Raw genomic sequence first — 16,263 nt, 5'->3', positions numbered from 1 at the left:
ATTGAAAGCAAGGGGGACTTACTATGCAATATCAAAATACTACAATAAGGATAATGTTAAACTGATGTGGTATTAACATAGAACAGAAAAATGATTAGTGAAACAAGATAATGTAGAAATGTCTTGGTATAAATGAAAATACAAGGTAAGTTTTAGCTGAATGAGGAAAAGAACATGTGGGTAAATGACTTACATAGCAGTTTCCACTGAATAGGGAAAGGATGCTCTCAGTAAAGGGGTAAGAACAGGTCTTTTGTTCTAGCCCCTAGCCAGGTAACTTACTTAGAGTGTCATCCCTATAAGCCAGGGTTGTGGGTTCCATCCTGGGTCACAGCACATGCAGGAGTCAACCAATAAGTGCATAGATAAGTGAAATAACAAATTGATATTTCTCCTCCACCCACTTCCCCACCTCTAAAATAATTTAAAAAAAAAATGTTCCCACTGACCCATGTATGAAAAGATGACCTTACAGTTACCTTTCTATCACAGCTTCCTTGGAGAAAATTATGTTGTAAATCCCTCATTTGTAGCCTTTTCCTGGATGTGGAGAGCTGTGAACCGGCACATATACAGCCATGTGATTAAGGCATTATGTCTTGGGGAAACTAAGATAGTAGAGTGGCTTCCCTGTACCTTAGATATCAGTCTTACAACTGAGTGTGCCCCATGTGACAGTGGCACACCATGAATATGCACTGGTGGATTATTGTAAAATGTCCTGAATTGAGAATATTGTTTCCCAGTACTGAAGTCCCAGAAGCTGTGCTTGCTTGGAGCAGTTGCAGAACTAACAAACATATTGTGAAGGTGTTGTGAGCATATTGAGAGCATATTGTGAAGGTGTTTTCTAGTCAGGACAAACCTGCCAATAAAATTCAGGGTTAATGCCTATTCTATTTGATTGACACTTCGAATCTGTGATTGCTGCTAGTATCAAGAGCTGTATGACTGGATGTTGAACATATAAATTATTTTAATGAATTGTACTTGTATAACAGGAACCCATCTGGAAGAAAATAACCATGAACCTCATTTTATATGACATATAAAATGTCATTTTTATATTTCACATAGATTAAATTTCACATAGATTTCCATATTGAGAAAACCAATAAAGAGCTTTCAAGGCAACCTAAGAAATATGTACAATCTAGAGATTAAAAATATTTTCCTAATTCATGAGCTTAAAAATGCATATTTGGTTACATAAAAATTTTAAATATCTTAATGGAAAAGTCATTTTTATAACAAACAATTAGACAAGTTCCTAATATTTAATATATGAAGAAGTCTTCAAAATTAACAAGATAGATAAAATATAGGGAAGTGGGTTAACAGTATCAAAATTTATAAAGAAGCAAATCTAGGAGGTAAGGTTTATACTCATCAGACAAGCATGAATTTGAATACTTTAATACCAAACACTGCAGGGCTAGATGTCTTTATTTTAAATTTATTAGGGTGACATTGGTTAATAAAATTATGTTTCAAATGTACAATTCTTTGATACATGATCTATATATTGCATTGTGTGCCCACCATCCAAAGTCAAATCTTCAATCCCCATATATTTGGCTCCCTTTACCCTTAACTACCCACCACTCCATCCTCCTAGGTTGGAGTTTCTGTTGTACAAGCACCTCTGGTAACCATCATACAGTTGTCTGACTTATTTGTTTCTTTCAGTTTTATGTCCTATCTATGAGTGAAATCATATGGCTCTTGACTTTTTCTGATTTATTTTGCTTAGCAGATATTCTCAAGATCCACCCATGTTGTCACAAATGGCAATATTTCATCTTGTCTTATGACCGAGTAGTATTCCATTGCATATGTTTATACTCTTTTCTGGTCTTTTAAAAATTGACTGATGGTATGTATTAAAATTTTAAAATAGCATATATCCTTTGATATGTCTTCCAATCTCTTGCCTATATTCTATTCACCAGCAATCAAAATAAGTAAAATGTAAAGGCCAATTACAAGGGTAGTTACTGTACTGTAGCTTGTGGTGGCAATAATTAGCAACAAGATTAATTAATATGGAGATGGCTGAATAAATTTACAGTACATAACATCACAGACACTGTGCAGCAATTTCTCATCTTACTTTACCTGACCATTATAATTATTCCTGTTGCCGCAACTTAGCACTGGCCACTTATAGGCAGCAAAATGTAGTCTTCCTAGTTTGGCCTGACTTCAGTTCCTAGTTCTTTTGGTGACTTCACAGGTATATAAGCACAAGGGAAGGGCACTTAAGGATTATGAGAGAATTTTTACTGAAGAATGAAATAGAAGAAAACTAGATTCATGCTGATATACGTGTATGTTGTTTGGGTACATTACCTCAGAAAATCAACCACTGGTATTTATAATCTTATCGCAAGACTAACACTCAAAAATGCTAAAAACAAGCAGTGTGGTGCTATGGTTATATTAGCACTTTATTATTTTGAGTTTAAAAAATTCATACATCTGAAATCAATCTGAGGTTTAAATGTTGTATAGTCATTTTTAACACTATTTAAAAACAGCACTAACAGCTTTCTACATGTCAAGTTGTGAAAAGAGACCAAGTATCCCTTTCAAAAATCCTTTAAAAAAGCTTTGCTCCAAATAAAATAACTATTTAAGTCCATGTCTCTTTTCAGCACTTTTTTCTCTTAAAAAAAAAAAAATGAGGTGGGGGTGGCACTGATTATGTCCAGCAGAATAGAGAAAACCAAACAATCTGAGGTTAAAATTGAGGCTAAAATGCAAGAGTGGATATTTTTACTCAGTGGCATATTAAAAATTTTGCATAACATGGTTTCCTCATTTTGAAGTCTACTTTTCATTGCCAATACTGGTTATATGGGGTATTAAAACTCTGATAAATGTTTCAGTGAAAATGAATTCTTTCTACCAGGTCTGTGCATGTATTCTTAAATGTGATCCTTAAATGCATGTGATTCAGCCAATCTGTTGCAAAATCATGCTGTAACTTCTGAATAGAAACTACACAGTGATGTGATATGTGAGTAAATAATTGGAACTGTTAAGCTTCCATCACAAATTTTTCATATTTTAAATAATTTTAGAAATATTTTAAATAAAATATTAGCATCTGAGAATGTGAGTCCATTTAAACATGTACTTCATGTACATCTTCCCTACACTTATCTTTTTAATTTGCAGAAGTTCAAAGGAAATAGCACAGAAATAAATTAAAACAAACATATTGACACAACCTAGAATTAACTAACATTTTGTTAGGGTTACCTGAATTTTTTATTTATTTTTTAATAAGAGATATTTAGATACAAAACTGAAATATTCTTTAACTACCATACTTGGTCCCATTTCCCATCCCCTCCTTTCTTTCTGGAGGCAACCACTTTTGGAACTGAATGTGTATCCTTCCAACGCATTCTTCAGTTTTACATAAAAATGTTCATCTATAACCACTGCTTATTACTGGTGTTGATTACTGGTGATCTCATTCAAATTCACATAGGCATCATTATAATATGTTCATCACTTTCATTATTCTTCACTCTGCATTTTTCAGATTATTTATTTATTTATTTATTTATAGAGAGAGGGGAAGGAGAAAGAGTGGGAGAGAAATATCCATGTGTGGTTGCCTCTCATGTGTCCCCCACTGGGTACCTGTCCTGCAACCCGAGCATGTGCCCTGATTGGGAATTGAACCGGCAACCCTTTGCTTCACAGGCCTGTGCTCAACCCACTGACCTACACCAGCCAGGCAGATTTTTTCTTGTTAATAGGTATATATTTAACTTGTATTTAACTACTAGAGAATATTCTACTGTATATTTTATTCAACCATTTCACAAGAGACAGATGTTTCCAGTATTTTGCTAATATAGTTCATGCTGCAATGAACATGAAGGTATATGATTTCCTGGGTACATGTATCAGTTTCTTGGGTATATGTAAATATACTCAAAAGGAGTATTCTGGAATCAGTTTTAGAAGTTCTTTCCTACTCCAAGGCTTAAAAACATTCTTCTATAAAATTCTCATATTACTGTTTTGCATTCTAGTCTTCAATATTATTTGGGTTCATAATAAGTAAATATTTTAATATATGATGACAGCAAATAGTTTTCCATATGAAGAGTCAATTACACTGAGGCCATTTTTGACTCATGCATGACTTCCTTACCAACTTGTGATACCACATCTGTCAATGACCAATTCCTCATAAAGGCATGCATATGATACAACCTGTTTTTCATGGCTGAATCAAGAACAAATAACTGGTGATTATGCATATAGCAAAACATATAACATGAATGACAGTTTTTTCTCTTAATTATAAATCTTTATACCTCTCATGTTTTTGTCTTAATGCATCAGGCAGGCCTTCCAGAACCATGTTGATTAGTGTCCATAACTGGATCCTCACTTCAATGAGAATGCTCCGAAGAAGCACAGCATAAAAAATGTTTGTTGTGGGGGCTCTGGAGGTATATGTTTCCATAACATCATACTTTTTATTTAAAATCTCAGTATTTTAAGTTTGAATTGCTGAAGGATTTTTCACATTCATGTCACTATAATAAGATGGATTTTCTAATATGCTATAAAGTATGAATTCTATTGAAGGTTTTCCTAAATTCAAGACATTCATAGAGCTTTAATGAGTATGAATTCTCTGGTGTCTAATGTGATGTGACTTCTGGCTGAAAGCTTTCCCACATTCACTACACTGATAAGGCTTTTCTCCAGTATGGATTCTCATATGTAGAGCAAGAGTTGAGAACTGAGAGAAGGCTTTCCCACATTCATTACAACCATAGGGCTTCTCACCTGTATGACTTCTCATATGCACAGTAAGAGATGAGCTTTGACAGAAGGCTTTCCCACATATTTTACATTCATAAGGTTTATCACCTGTATGAATTCTCACATGTACTATAAGTGATGTAATTCTAGAGAAGGCTTTTCCACATTTATTACATTCATAGGGTTTCTCTCCAGTATGAATGTTGTGATGTTTAATGAGGTATTGCTTCTGCCTAAAGATTGTTCCACATTCATTACATTTATACGGTTTCTCTCCAATATGAATTTTCTCATGCTCAGTGAGATTTGATTTGCCACTGAAGGCTTTCCCACATTCCTTACATACATAGGGTTTCTCTCCTGTATGACTTCTCTGGTGTCTAATGAGGCTTGACTTCTGAATGAAAGCTTTCCCACACCCTTTGCATTCATAAGGTTTCTCTCCAGTATGTATTCTTTGATGGATAATGAGGTTTTCCTTCTGGCTAAAGGGTTTTCCACACTCATTACATTTAAAGGGTTTCTTTCCACTATGAATATTCTGATGTTTAATGAGGTATTGCTTCTGGCTGAAGGCTCTTCCACATTGATTACATTCAAATGGTTTCTCCCCCATATGAATTTTCTCATGCTCAGTGAGAGATGATTTGCCATCAAAGGCTTTCCCACATTCCTTGCATGTATACAATTTGTTTCCAGGATGATTTCTCTGGTGCCTCATAAGACTTGGCATCTGAATAGAAGCTCTCTCACATTCATAAGGTTTCTCTTCAGTATGACATTTCTGATGAGAATGGAAGTTTCCCTTCTGGATAAAGGCCTTTTCACATTTACTACATTTATATGGTTTCTTTCCTGTGTGACTTCTCAAATGTAGACCAAGAGATGCGACTCGAGAGAATACTTTACCACATTCATTACATTCATGTGATTTCTCTCCTGTATGCATTTTCTTTTGCTCAATGAAGTTTTGCTTCAGACTAAAGGTTTTTCCACATTCATTACATTCATAAGTTTTCTCTCTAGTATGAATTTGATTATGCTGAAGGATATCTGATTCAGTCTGAAGGCTCTCCAACATTGTTATCCTGCAGATACTTTCTCCAATAAGATTTCTTTAGTCTTGACGTGTCACATAGATGAAAGCTTTTCTACATTCACTAAATTCACATGGTTTTCCTCAATATCATTTCTTAGGTATCTCGTGAAGCTGAATTTACAATGGAAATCTCTTCACATTGATTATCCTGAGATTAGGTTATTACAAAACAATGAAATATAGCATTCTCATTACATTCTTAATGATTTTTTCTTAGCTTCTCTCACATTTAAGTATAAATTATGTTACAAACTCTTTTAAATTGAGTCTCATACATATAGGTGTAGTCTTAAGAATCAATGTTTGTGATCAGATGAAATACTTTTGTTTCCTAGGTTCTCTGAGTTTTTCCTTAGCTTTCATGAAGAAGGATGAGACTTTATGTATTTCATGATGTAGCATTATAAATTTCTCAGGTATTTTCTAAAAGGGAGTACAAAAAATCATCATTGAAGAGTTAATAACTGTAAAATATTTAGTGCCTGGCATGTAATAAATATCCAATAAAGCAGCTATCATCAAAATCCATAACATTTGTGAATTGTTCCACTATTATTAACAAAAATTTTTAAATATGCTATTATAAATAAATGATTTCAAACCTACCCTACCAGTATAAAAAAGAAAGCTCAAATACAAACATCATTCATGGGTGCATGTAGCTTAAACTACTTATAACATAATCTTACACATTTCATAACTTAGTAAAATAAAAGAAAACATCTTTATGTGGCAGATGACAGGAAGAAAGAACAAACATAAAATTGGGAGAGCCTAGCATGAAGGGATAAAAATGAAATGAACAGAAGTATTATTAAAGAGGATGTGAGGTTAAATAAGATACAACCATGCCCTATGGTTAACAATGGACTGTGTATATGACAGTAGTCCTATAGGTCATTGGTCTGTAACCTTTTTGACACCAGGGACTGGTTTCATGGAAGACAATTTTTCCACACTGGGGTGACTCAAGGGCATTACATTCAAGCTCACCTCCTGTGCAGACAGGTTCCTAACAGGCCAGGACTGGTACCAGTCCATTAGCCTGGAGGTTGGAGACCCCTGGTTATATAGTATAACCAGGTTATATAATATAGGTTACATGACATATATAACCAGTGTGTAAAAGGCTATAACATCTAGGTTTGTGTAAGTACACTTTATGGTGTCTGTACAATGATAAAATCACCTGAAGCATTTCTCAAAATGTATCTCTATTGGTAAGTAGTGTATGACTGTATTTATTTCTACCTCTTCCCTGTACTCCATTAAAATGATAATAAGGGTGTGAAAGGAAACACATACTCATAGTAACTAAAAGGTTGAGGAATAATCACTGGATGAAAAGTATTAAGAAATTCTGAAAGGAAGACAAATAAAGGACTATAAATTAACTGCAGAACTCAGTGGCTCAAATAAATGCCAGCAAATGAAGACGACATCTAAAATTAAGGATATTTAGTTCTGCTGGAGTGTCTCACTTGGTTAGAGCATGTCCCATGCACTGAAAAATAAACTTGCAGGTTTGATGCCTAGTCAGAGCACATACCTAGATTGTGGGTTCAATCCCTAATAGGGGTGTGCATGGGAGGCAACCGACTGACATTTCTCTCTCACATTGATGTTTCTCTCTCTCAAAATCAATTAAGATATCCTCAGGTGAGGATTAAAAATAATATATAAATAAAGGTAATTTGTAATACAGCTGTCAATAGAAAGGCTCCATAACTAGAGAAACTGGGTGAGACTGAAAGGTAAGGCTTAAATAAATTAATTATAAAAAGAGCAGCTGATATGCCCAACTCTCCTAGCTGTAAGGAAGTAGGAATTTATTATCCAGACAAAGTACAATAAAGTCTCCAAATTCAGTAATGACAGGCAAAGTAGATGAGAAAGAAAAGAAATGGATGAGTTCCGCCAAGATGGAGACTTAGCTGGAGGAACGACCTCGCCTCTGTGCACAACCAAATCTAAGAACAACTATTTTTAACAGCAGTCACAACCAAACCACACGAAAAATCGACAATACGGAGTCCAAAGGACAACTAGATACTCAGCTGGACCGGTAGGAGGAGCGAGGCCAGCAGCGGAACAGGTTAGCAAGAAAAAATTCCCGGGGCGGTGCGCGGTGCGCGCAGGCGGCAACCGAGGGCGCTGACCGCGAGCGAGCTGGCTGCCGGAGCGCACAGGGAAGAGACACAGCGGTCGGTCGGTCGCGCGCATTTACCTGCGGAGAAGCCAGTGAGAAGGGAAGCCGGCGCAGGGCAGCAGTCTTGCACAATTCCGATCGGATAAACCCCAGGCGTGCGGAGTGACTGGATGCCCTGGGCTAGCGGAGGGGACCGCCATTGCTCCCTCTCTGACCCCGCCCCCACACACAGCGTCACAAACCAGCGACCTGGGTCTCCCCGTCCTGGTAAACAACTAAGGCTTCGCTCCGCTCACTTAACAGCACGAATAGACCAAAAATGGCTCTAGGACAACTCAGAGCCCCAGAACCGATAGACCTAAGTGATGAAGAAATAGCCAGTCTTTCAGATGCACAGTTCAAAACACTGGTTATCAGGATCCTTACAGAACTGGTTGATTTTAGTCACAAATTAGAGAAACATATGGAAGCTAAACTAATTGAAATGAATGGTGATAAAAAGAATACCAATAGTAATGGAAAGAAAATTGGGACTCAAATCAAGGGAGTGGACCAGAAGGAAGAAAAAAATGATCAAACAGAAAGGAATGAAGAAATAAGAATTCAGAAAAATGAGGAGAAGATTAGGAACCTCCAGGACATCTTTAAACGTTCCAACATTCGAATTATAGGGGTACCAGAAGGGGAAGAGGAACAGCCACCAGTGGAAAACTTATTTGAACAAATAATAAAGGAGAATTTCCCCAAGCTGGCAAAGGAAATAGACTTCCAAGAAATCCAGGAAGCTCAGAGAGTCCCAAAGAAGTTGGACCCAAGAAGGAACACACCAAGGCACATCATAATTACATTAGCCAAGATTAAAATGAAGGAGAGAATCCTAGAGGCAGCAAGAGCTAAGGGGACAGTCACCTACAAAGGAGTTCCCATCAGACTGTCAGCTGATTTCTCAAAAGAGACCTTACAGGCAAGAAGGGGCTGGAAAGAGGTATTCCAAGTCATGAATCTACAAAGATCTACCAAAGATCTACAACCAAGATTGCTCTACCCAGCAAAACTTTCATTTAGAATGGAAGGACAGATAAAGTGCTTCTCAGATAAGACCAAATTCAAGGAGTTCATCATCACCAAGCCCTTATTATATGAAATGTTAAAGGGACTTACCTAAGAAAAAGAAGATAAAAAAGATGAACAGTGAAAGGACAGCAAACTCACAGTTAGTAAGAACCACACCTAAAACAAAAGCAAACTAAGAGGACAGCTAGATCAGGAGCAGAACCATAGAAATGAAGATCTCATGGAGGGGTAGCAACAGGGGAGTGGGAGGAGGGGAAGGGGGGGAGAAGGTACCGAAAATAAGTAGCATAGACAGTAGACAGAAAATAGATAGGGGGGAGGGTAAGAATAGTAGGGGAAATACAGAATCTAAAGAATTTGAGACACGTGTTCATGAACTAAAGGGGGAAATGGTGGGGGAGGGGTATGCAGGGTGGAGGGGAATGGAGGGGGGAATAGAGCACATGTAATGGCATAATCAATAAAAAAAGTTTAAAAAAAAAAAAAAAGAAAAGAAATGGATGAGTAAAAGTTTAAATATAGAATAGGGTCCCAACCCCTTTTTACTGCTAAACTTCAGAAGTGCTGATGGTTCCCAAGTGTCATGTGACAGAAAGGTTCTTTTCTGAAAAAAAAAAAAAAAAAAAAGATTTTGAGAATACCTACAGATATCGACATTTGGAGTTATAAAAAGGAAACACCTAAATATCTTAATGCTGTACACTGATACCCACCTTTTCACAAGTGCTACCCATGCAAACAGAGATTACAATAATCTTTCTAGTGCTAGTGTTCATATTAATGTAGAGCTGAAGATCACAAAAATTGATGAAAGCCCTAACATAAAAGGTAGATCAAAACAAAAAGGGGAAAAAACGAGACAAGAAACAGGATTCTGGAGGATCATGGCGAGGCACTTGTGAGCGTAGCTCAGTTCCCTGTGCCCAGTTGAAACACCTAGCTGATATTCTGAAGAACAAAGTGAACAGCCAATGGAATCCCAGCTTAAAGGAAGTTTGGAGGCCAAAAATTGCAGAAGACATTGAAAAACAGACAGGAGATTGCGCTGGAATGATAAGGTCCCTGGGATCTGTATGGGGATGGAGGCTGCTGCAGCCTCCAGCCTGCTGCCTGCTGCAGGACACAGGGAGGACAATTAGATCACTAGCTCCCTCCCCTACCAGAGCAGGGAGGGCACCTGGGTACCAGGAGGGACCTGGATGCTGGAAGTTGCTGGGAGGAGTAGAGACGAAGTGAGAGACACACAGAGGTCGTACACATCTGATGGGACTGTGGACGCCGGTACCAGAAAAATTGAAGTGGCAGGTGACACCTGGAGAAGGGAGGAGTTGGACCGTGCCCAATGTTGACATGGATAGTCTCCAGACTGATTGGAAAGTTGGGCAGTGTGAAAAGCCCTGTGCTTGTTAAGAAGGGCAGGCAGCTGCTTTCTAAGGAACTCTGGAGCAGCAGCTGACTCACCCCAAGGGTGGTTTGAGCTTGCGATATTTGCCCAGAGGCCGATTGGAGGCCTGTGCCTAAACTGAGTGGCTGAGTCAAACAGTGTGCTGAGATTGACTCGCTGTGCGCACAGAGACTGAATGGCTAATTTTAGCCTGGCAGCTCATGGATGACTTTGGCCGGTGGCCAGGAAACTATAAATATTGTGGCCCAAATCTGGTCCCCATCCTCTCAAAACCATAGGAAGAAAGAAAAGTGCAGCCCAGCCACCATCTTCTGTGGCATCTAGGAAGAGCAGCAGAACTGGTTGAATAGGTTTAAAGTCAGCGGGAGGCTTATTATTATTTTTTCTTTCTCTTTTGTTCCTCTCCCCCTTTTTTCCCTTTTTTCCCTCTTAAGTGAGATAATAAGACATGGTGTTACAAAGGGTCCAGAGACCAACTGAAAGAGGGAGCGCAAAGACGAAGGCATAGGTCGAAGCACTGTGCCTCCTCCCACAACCAAGTTTAAAAACAACAAAGATTTAGCAACAAAAACGCAGCCAAAACCACAGAAAATTGAACTTCACGGAAGTCTGACAACAACGAACCCTTCAGCCAAACCGGTAAGAGGGGCAGAGCCAGCAACAGAGTGGAGTTGGGCAGGAAAGATCCACCAGACCTACACGGGCCTGCGACCCAGGCAGCCGTAGGCGGATCCCAGGTGTGGAGAAGCAGGCGGACTCACTGAGGCGCAAGGCCGCGGACTCACTGAGGGCTGACTGCGGGCATTCGGTGCAGATAAACCAGTGAAGGAGCGAGTGGTGAGACAGACCGTGCAGGCCCCAGTGGCTGGAAGTGGCAGAAGGGACCACCATTGTCCCTCTCAGACCCCGCCCCCACCTACAGCGTCACAAACCAGCGACCTGAGTGGCCTTTCTCTGACCTGCCCCCACATACAGCATCACAAACCAGCGACCTGGGTGGCCTCTCTGACCCACCCCCACATACAGTGTCACAAACCAGCAACCTGGGTGGCCCCACCCTGGTAAACAACTAAGGCTCCGCTCCTCATACCTAACAGGCACCAACAGATTAAAACATGGCTCAAGAAGAACTTAGAGCCCCAGAGACAATAAATCTAAGTGATGAAGAAACAGTCAAACTTTCAGATGCACAGTTCAAAACACTGGTGATCAGGATGCTCACAGAACTGGTTGATTTTAGTCACAAATTAGAGGAACATATGAAGGCTAAAATAATTGAAATGAATGGCAATACACAGGAAACCAATAGTAATGAAAAGGAAACTGGGACTCAAATCAAAGGAGCGGACCAGAAAGAGGAAAAAAATGACCAAACAGAAAAGAATGTAGAAACAAGAATTCAAAAAATGAGGAGAGGCTTAGGAACCTCTAGGACATCTTTAAAAGTTCCAACATCAGAATTATAGGGGTGCCAGAAGGGGGAGAGGAAGAGGGACAAGTGGAAAACATATTTGAACAAATAATAAAGGAGAATTTCCCCAATCTGGCAAAGGAAATAGACTTCCAGGAAGTCCAGGAAGCTCAGAGAGTCCCAAAGAAGTTGGACCCAAGAAGGAACACACCAAGGCACATCATAATTACATTAGCCAAGATTAAAATGAAGGAGAGAATTCTAGAAGCAGCAAGAGATAAGGGGACAGTCACCTACAAAGGAGTTCCCATTAGACTGTCAGGGGATTTCTCAAAAGAGACCTTACAGGCAAGAAGGGGCTGGAAAGAAGTATTCCAAGTCATGAAATCCAAAGACCTACATCCAAGATTGATCTACCCAGCAAAGCTTTCATTTAGAATGGAAGGACAGATAAAGTGCTTCTCAGATAAGATCAAATTCAAGGACTACATCATCACCAAGCCCTTATTACATGAAATGTTAAAGGGACTTACCTAAGAAAAAGAAGATAAAAATGTGAACAGTGAAAGGACAGCAAAGTCACAGTTATTAACAACCATACCTAAAACAAAAGCAAACTAAGAGGACAGCTAGATCAGGAGTGGAACCATAGAAATGAAGATCACATGGAGGGATAGCAACAGGGGAGTGGGAGGAGGAGAAGGGGGGAGAAGGTACAGAAAATAAGTAGCATAGATGGTAGGTAGAAAATAGATAGGGAGTAGGGCAAGAATAGTAGGGGAGACATAGAATCTAAAGAACTTGAGACACGTGATCATAAACTAAAGGGGGAATGGTGGGGTAGGGGGTGTGCAGGGTGGAGAGGAATGAAGGGGGGAATAGAACAACTGTAATGGCAAAATCAACAAAATATATTTAAAAAAAAAAAGAGGGAGCACAAGGCTAAGCCCAAAAACTAAAAAACAGACAAATATCACTTTGCTATCCCAATACAGCTGGCATTTTGTTATTTATGTGTATTATTATTATTTGTTCATTATTTTTACCACTTTTACTTTATTAGTATTTTGTTTTGTTTCTCTTATGTTTAGTTTCCCTCATTTTATTTCTCTCTCTAATTGCAGTTTTCCTCATTTTATTTCTTTAATTGCACTGTTTGACTGGTATTCCTTATTCTGTTTTGTATTTTAATTTTTCTTCTTTCACTTCCCCTGTTTTCCAATAACACACAACTCTTGATCAGGTACTTTCTATTCTGATGATCCAAATCATAAATTTCTTGTCATATTACAGTTGTTCAAGTAATATTGTAAATAATTGTTGTTCCATACAATTGTACATAATACATAACAACCCTCCCTGATCGCAACCCACTTCACTTTGATCCTGAGCATTGTTATTGTTGTGGTTAACTCTACTCTCTCTCACACTATGTCTACTTTCTATTGTTTACTCTCACTATCTCTCATCATATAACATTGCACAAGTACTCTGTTCTCTGGATTGAGCTCACAATCCCTCTCCCCTCTAACAAGAGCCTTATCTCTCTTTCACATTTTATAAAAAGTGGCTAGTTGGGTGAAATATCACAGTTGATGCTATACTTATCCAAAGGATCTCCTATTTCTTCTCTACAGCCTGGTACTTTAAATCCCATAAAATACTCTCCTGCTGTCTTAATTGATTTTGCCTACCCCATGCCACTGATCACATACAGGAATAGGTGGCTGCTGCGAACATCAGTATAATTGCTAGAGGAGAAGAACCATCAACAAAGAAACCAACAAAAGGTAAAACCCCAAGTACAACAAGAGAGCCCATACAAACAGAAGAAACAGCAAATCTAAAGTGTCCAGACAAGCAGATCTGAGAGACCACACCACTGAACCCTACAGAATTCCTACCATAGAAGTTCACCTTACAAAAACATGTAGCAAAGCAATACATCAGGAAATGCAGACACAAACAAAAACAGTCACTTAAAATGAGGAGACAAAAAAAGAACATGCAAACAAAAGGAATGAAAGATTCCCCACTAAGAGCTAAACGAAATAGAGGTCACCAAACTATCAGATACAGAATTTAAAATAATGGTTATAAAGATGTTCAAGGAATTCATAGACAACTGCAAGGAACTGAGTGAGAACTACATCAGCATGAAAAATGAAATAGAAACTATAAACAAAAACCAAGAAGAAATGAACAATAAAATCTTGGGAATAAAAAACACATTAGAAGGAATTATAAGCAGGCTGGCAGAAGTAGAGGATCGAATCAGCGAGCTGGAGGAAAAGGTAGAAAAAATCACCCAGATAGAGCAATTACAGGCAAAGAGACTAAGAAAGAATGAACAGGTTGTAAGAGAGCACCAAGACAACATGAAATGTAATAATATCTGGTATAACAGGGACACCAGAAGGAGAAGAAGAGCAAAGGGTAGAAAACTTGTTTGAAAAGTAATGATGGAAAACTTCCCTAACTGGATGAGAAAAAAAAATTACACAAATCCAGGAAACACAGAGAGTCCCAATCAAGAGAAATCCAAAGAGGCCCACTCCAAGACACATCATTATTAAAATGGCAAAATTCCAAGACAAAGAGAGAATCTTAAAAGCAGCAAGGGAGAAACAGGAGGTAACATACAAGGGAGCCCCAATAAAACTAGCAGCTGACTTCTCAGTGGAAATGCTTCAAGCCAGAAGAGAATGGCAAGAAATATTCCAAGTAATGAAAACCAAAGGCCTGCAACCAAGACTATATCCAGCAAGGCCTTCAATTAAAATGGAAAACCAAACAAGGAGTCAGACAAAAGAAGTCTAAAAGAATATACCTCCACCAAACCAGCTCTGCAGGCGATGCTAAACGGACTGCTTTAAGAAAAGGAAGAAAGAGTGAGAAAGAGAGGAACACAGGAACGAAAATGGCAATGAATAAGTACGTATCAATAATAACCTTAAACATAAATAGATTAAATGCTACAATGAAAAGACACAGAATAGTTGAATAAATAAGAAATCATGACCCACACATATGTTGCCCACCAGAGGCCCACCTCAGAACAAAAGACCTACACAGACTAGAAGTGAAGGACTATAAACAAATATATACCAAGCAAATGGACAGGGAAAAAAAGACAGGATAGCAATACTCATATCAGACAAAATAAAATTCAAAAAAAGGGCCACAAGAAGGCCCAGAAGGTCATTTCATAATATCAAGGGAAGAATACATCAAGAAGACATAAACATTGTAAATATATATGCACCCAACATAGTAGCACTCAAATACATAAAGAAAATCTTGGAGGACTTCAAGATATTGACACCAATACAATTATATAGTAGGAGACTTCAATACCCCACTGTCAAAATGGATAGTTTTTCCAAACAAAATATCACCAAAGGTATTGTGGCATTCAACAATTGTGGCAGACTCTGACTAGCAGAGTCCTCCTGTTGTGACTGAAGATGAGAATAAATGCACAGGCTACAGCAATCTTGTGGAGAAAAAGGGGATGGCACAGCTACTCTCTCAAGAGGAGAGAGTCTTGATCCTTGCCTAGACAGGCTTTTATTGTTTCTCTTGGGTCTCACATCAGAAAAGGATTTATTATCTATTACATAGAATATTATTGTCTACATTTTAGGTATAATTAAGGAAATGAAAATAACATGCAGAAGAGAAAGGTGGTGAGCTAATTAGCTCTGTCTTTTGGGAAAATTCATATAGGCTTTGGAAATTACCTTGAAGATAGACAACACACATTTATTGTTTTAGACCAGAATAATGGAGTTTTAGCAAGAGCAAGTCATAACAGTCTGTATGCATTTTCTAGGCCTGATTCCCACAGAAAAACTCAGTTGGAAGGTCTGCTTCTGCCCACTACCTCGCTTCTATAGATTTTCCATACAGAGCTGAGTCACATTTGGCACACCAAAACAAACTAGTCCCCTACAAGCAATACCCTAGATAAAATGGACTTAAATGATATATCAAGAGCCTTTCATCCCAAAGAAGCAATATACACATTCTTTTCAAATGCACATGGAAAATTTTCAAAGATAGACCACATGATAGGACACAAAAAAAGCCTCAACAAATTCAAAAAATTTGAAATCATATCAAGCATTTCTCTGACCTCAACAAACTGAAACTGGAAACCAAATCCAAGGAAAAAAACCTAAAAATACTCAAACTCATGGAGATACAATAGCATGCTATTAAACAATCAATGGGTTAAGAAGGAGATTACAGAATAAATCAAAAAAGTTGTGGAAGCAAATGAAATTGAACTCAAAACAACTCAAAACTTATGGGACATAGCG

General features: G+C 38.2%; 1 protein-coding gene across 5 annotated transcripts in view; it reads right to left on the bottom strand.

Annotated features, from left to right (window-relative positions):
* ZNF260 (zinc finger protein 260) overlaps positions 1–16,263 on the bottom strand; it is a 34,040-nt gene continuing 17,777 nt past the window's right edge. For 4 of the 5 annotated variants that reach the window (XM_053666627.1, XM_037155268.2, XM_053666629.1 and 1 more), the window contains one exon: positions 1–6,322. In XM_053666627.1, the coding sequence (XP_053522602.1) occupies positions 4,652–5,881 (1,230 nt within the window). In that variant the 5' untranslated portion in view covers positions 5,882–6,322 and the 3' untranslated portion in view covers positions 1–4,651. Of the gene's footprint in view, positions 6,323–9,658; positions 9,727–16,263 lie in introns of all 5 variants that reach the window. The other variant, XM_037155269.2, reaches the window with a different exon arrangement.

Source organism: Artibeus jamaicensis, unplaced genomic scaffold (genome assembly GCF_021234435.1).
Source record: "Artibeus jamaicensis isolate MK-2021 breed Jamaican fruit bat unplaced genomic scaffold, CSHL_Jam_final contig_464, whole genome shotgun sequence".
Lineage (NCBI taxonomy): Eukaryota > Metazoa > Chordata > Mammalia > Chiroptera > Phyllostomidae > Artibeus > Artibeus jamaicensis.
This window is presented reverse-complemented; position numbering and strand designations above follow the sequence as displayed.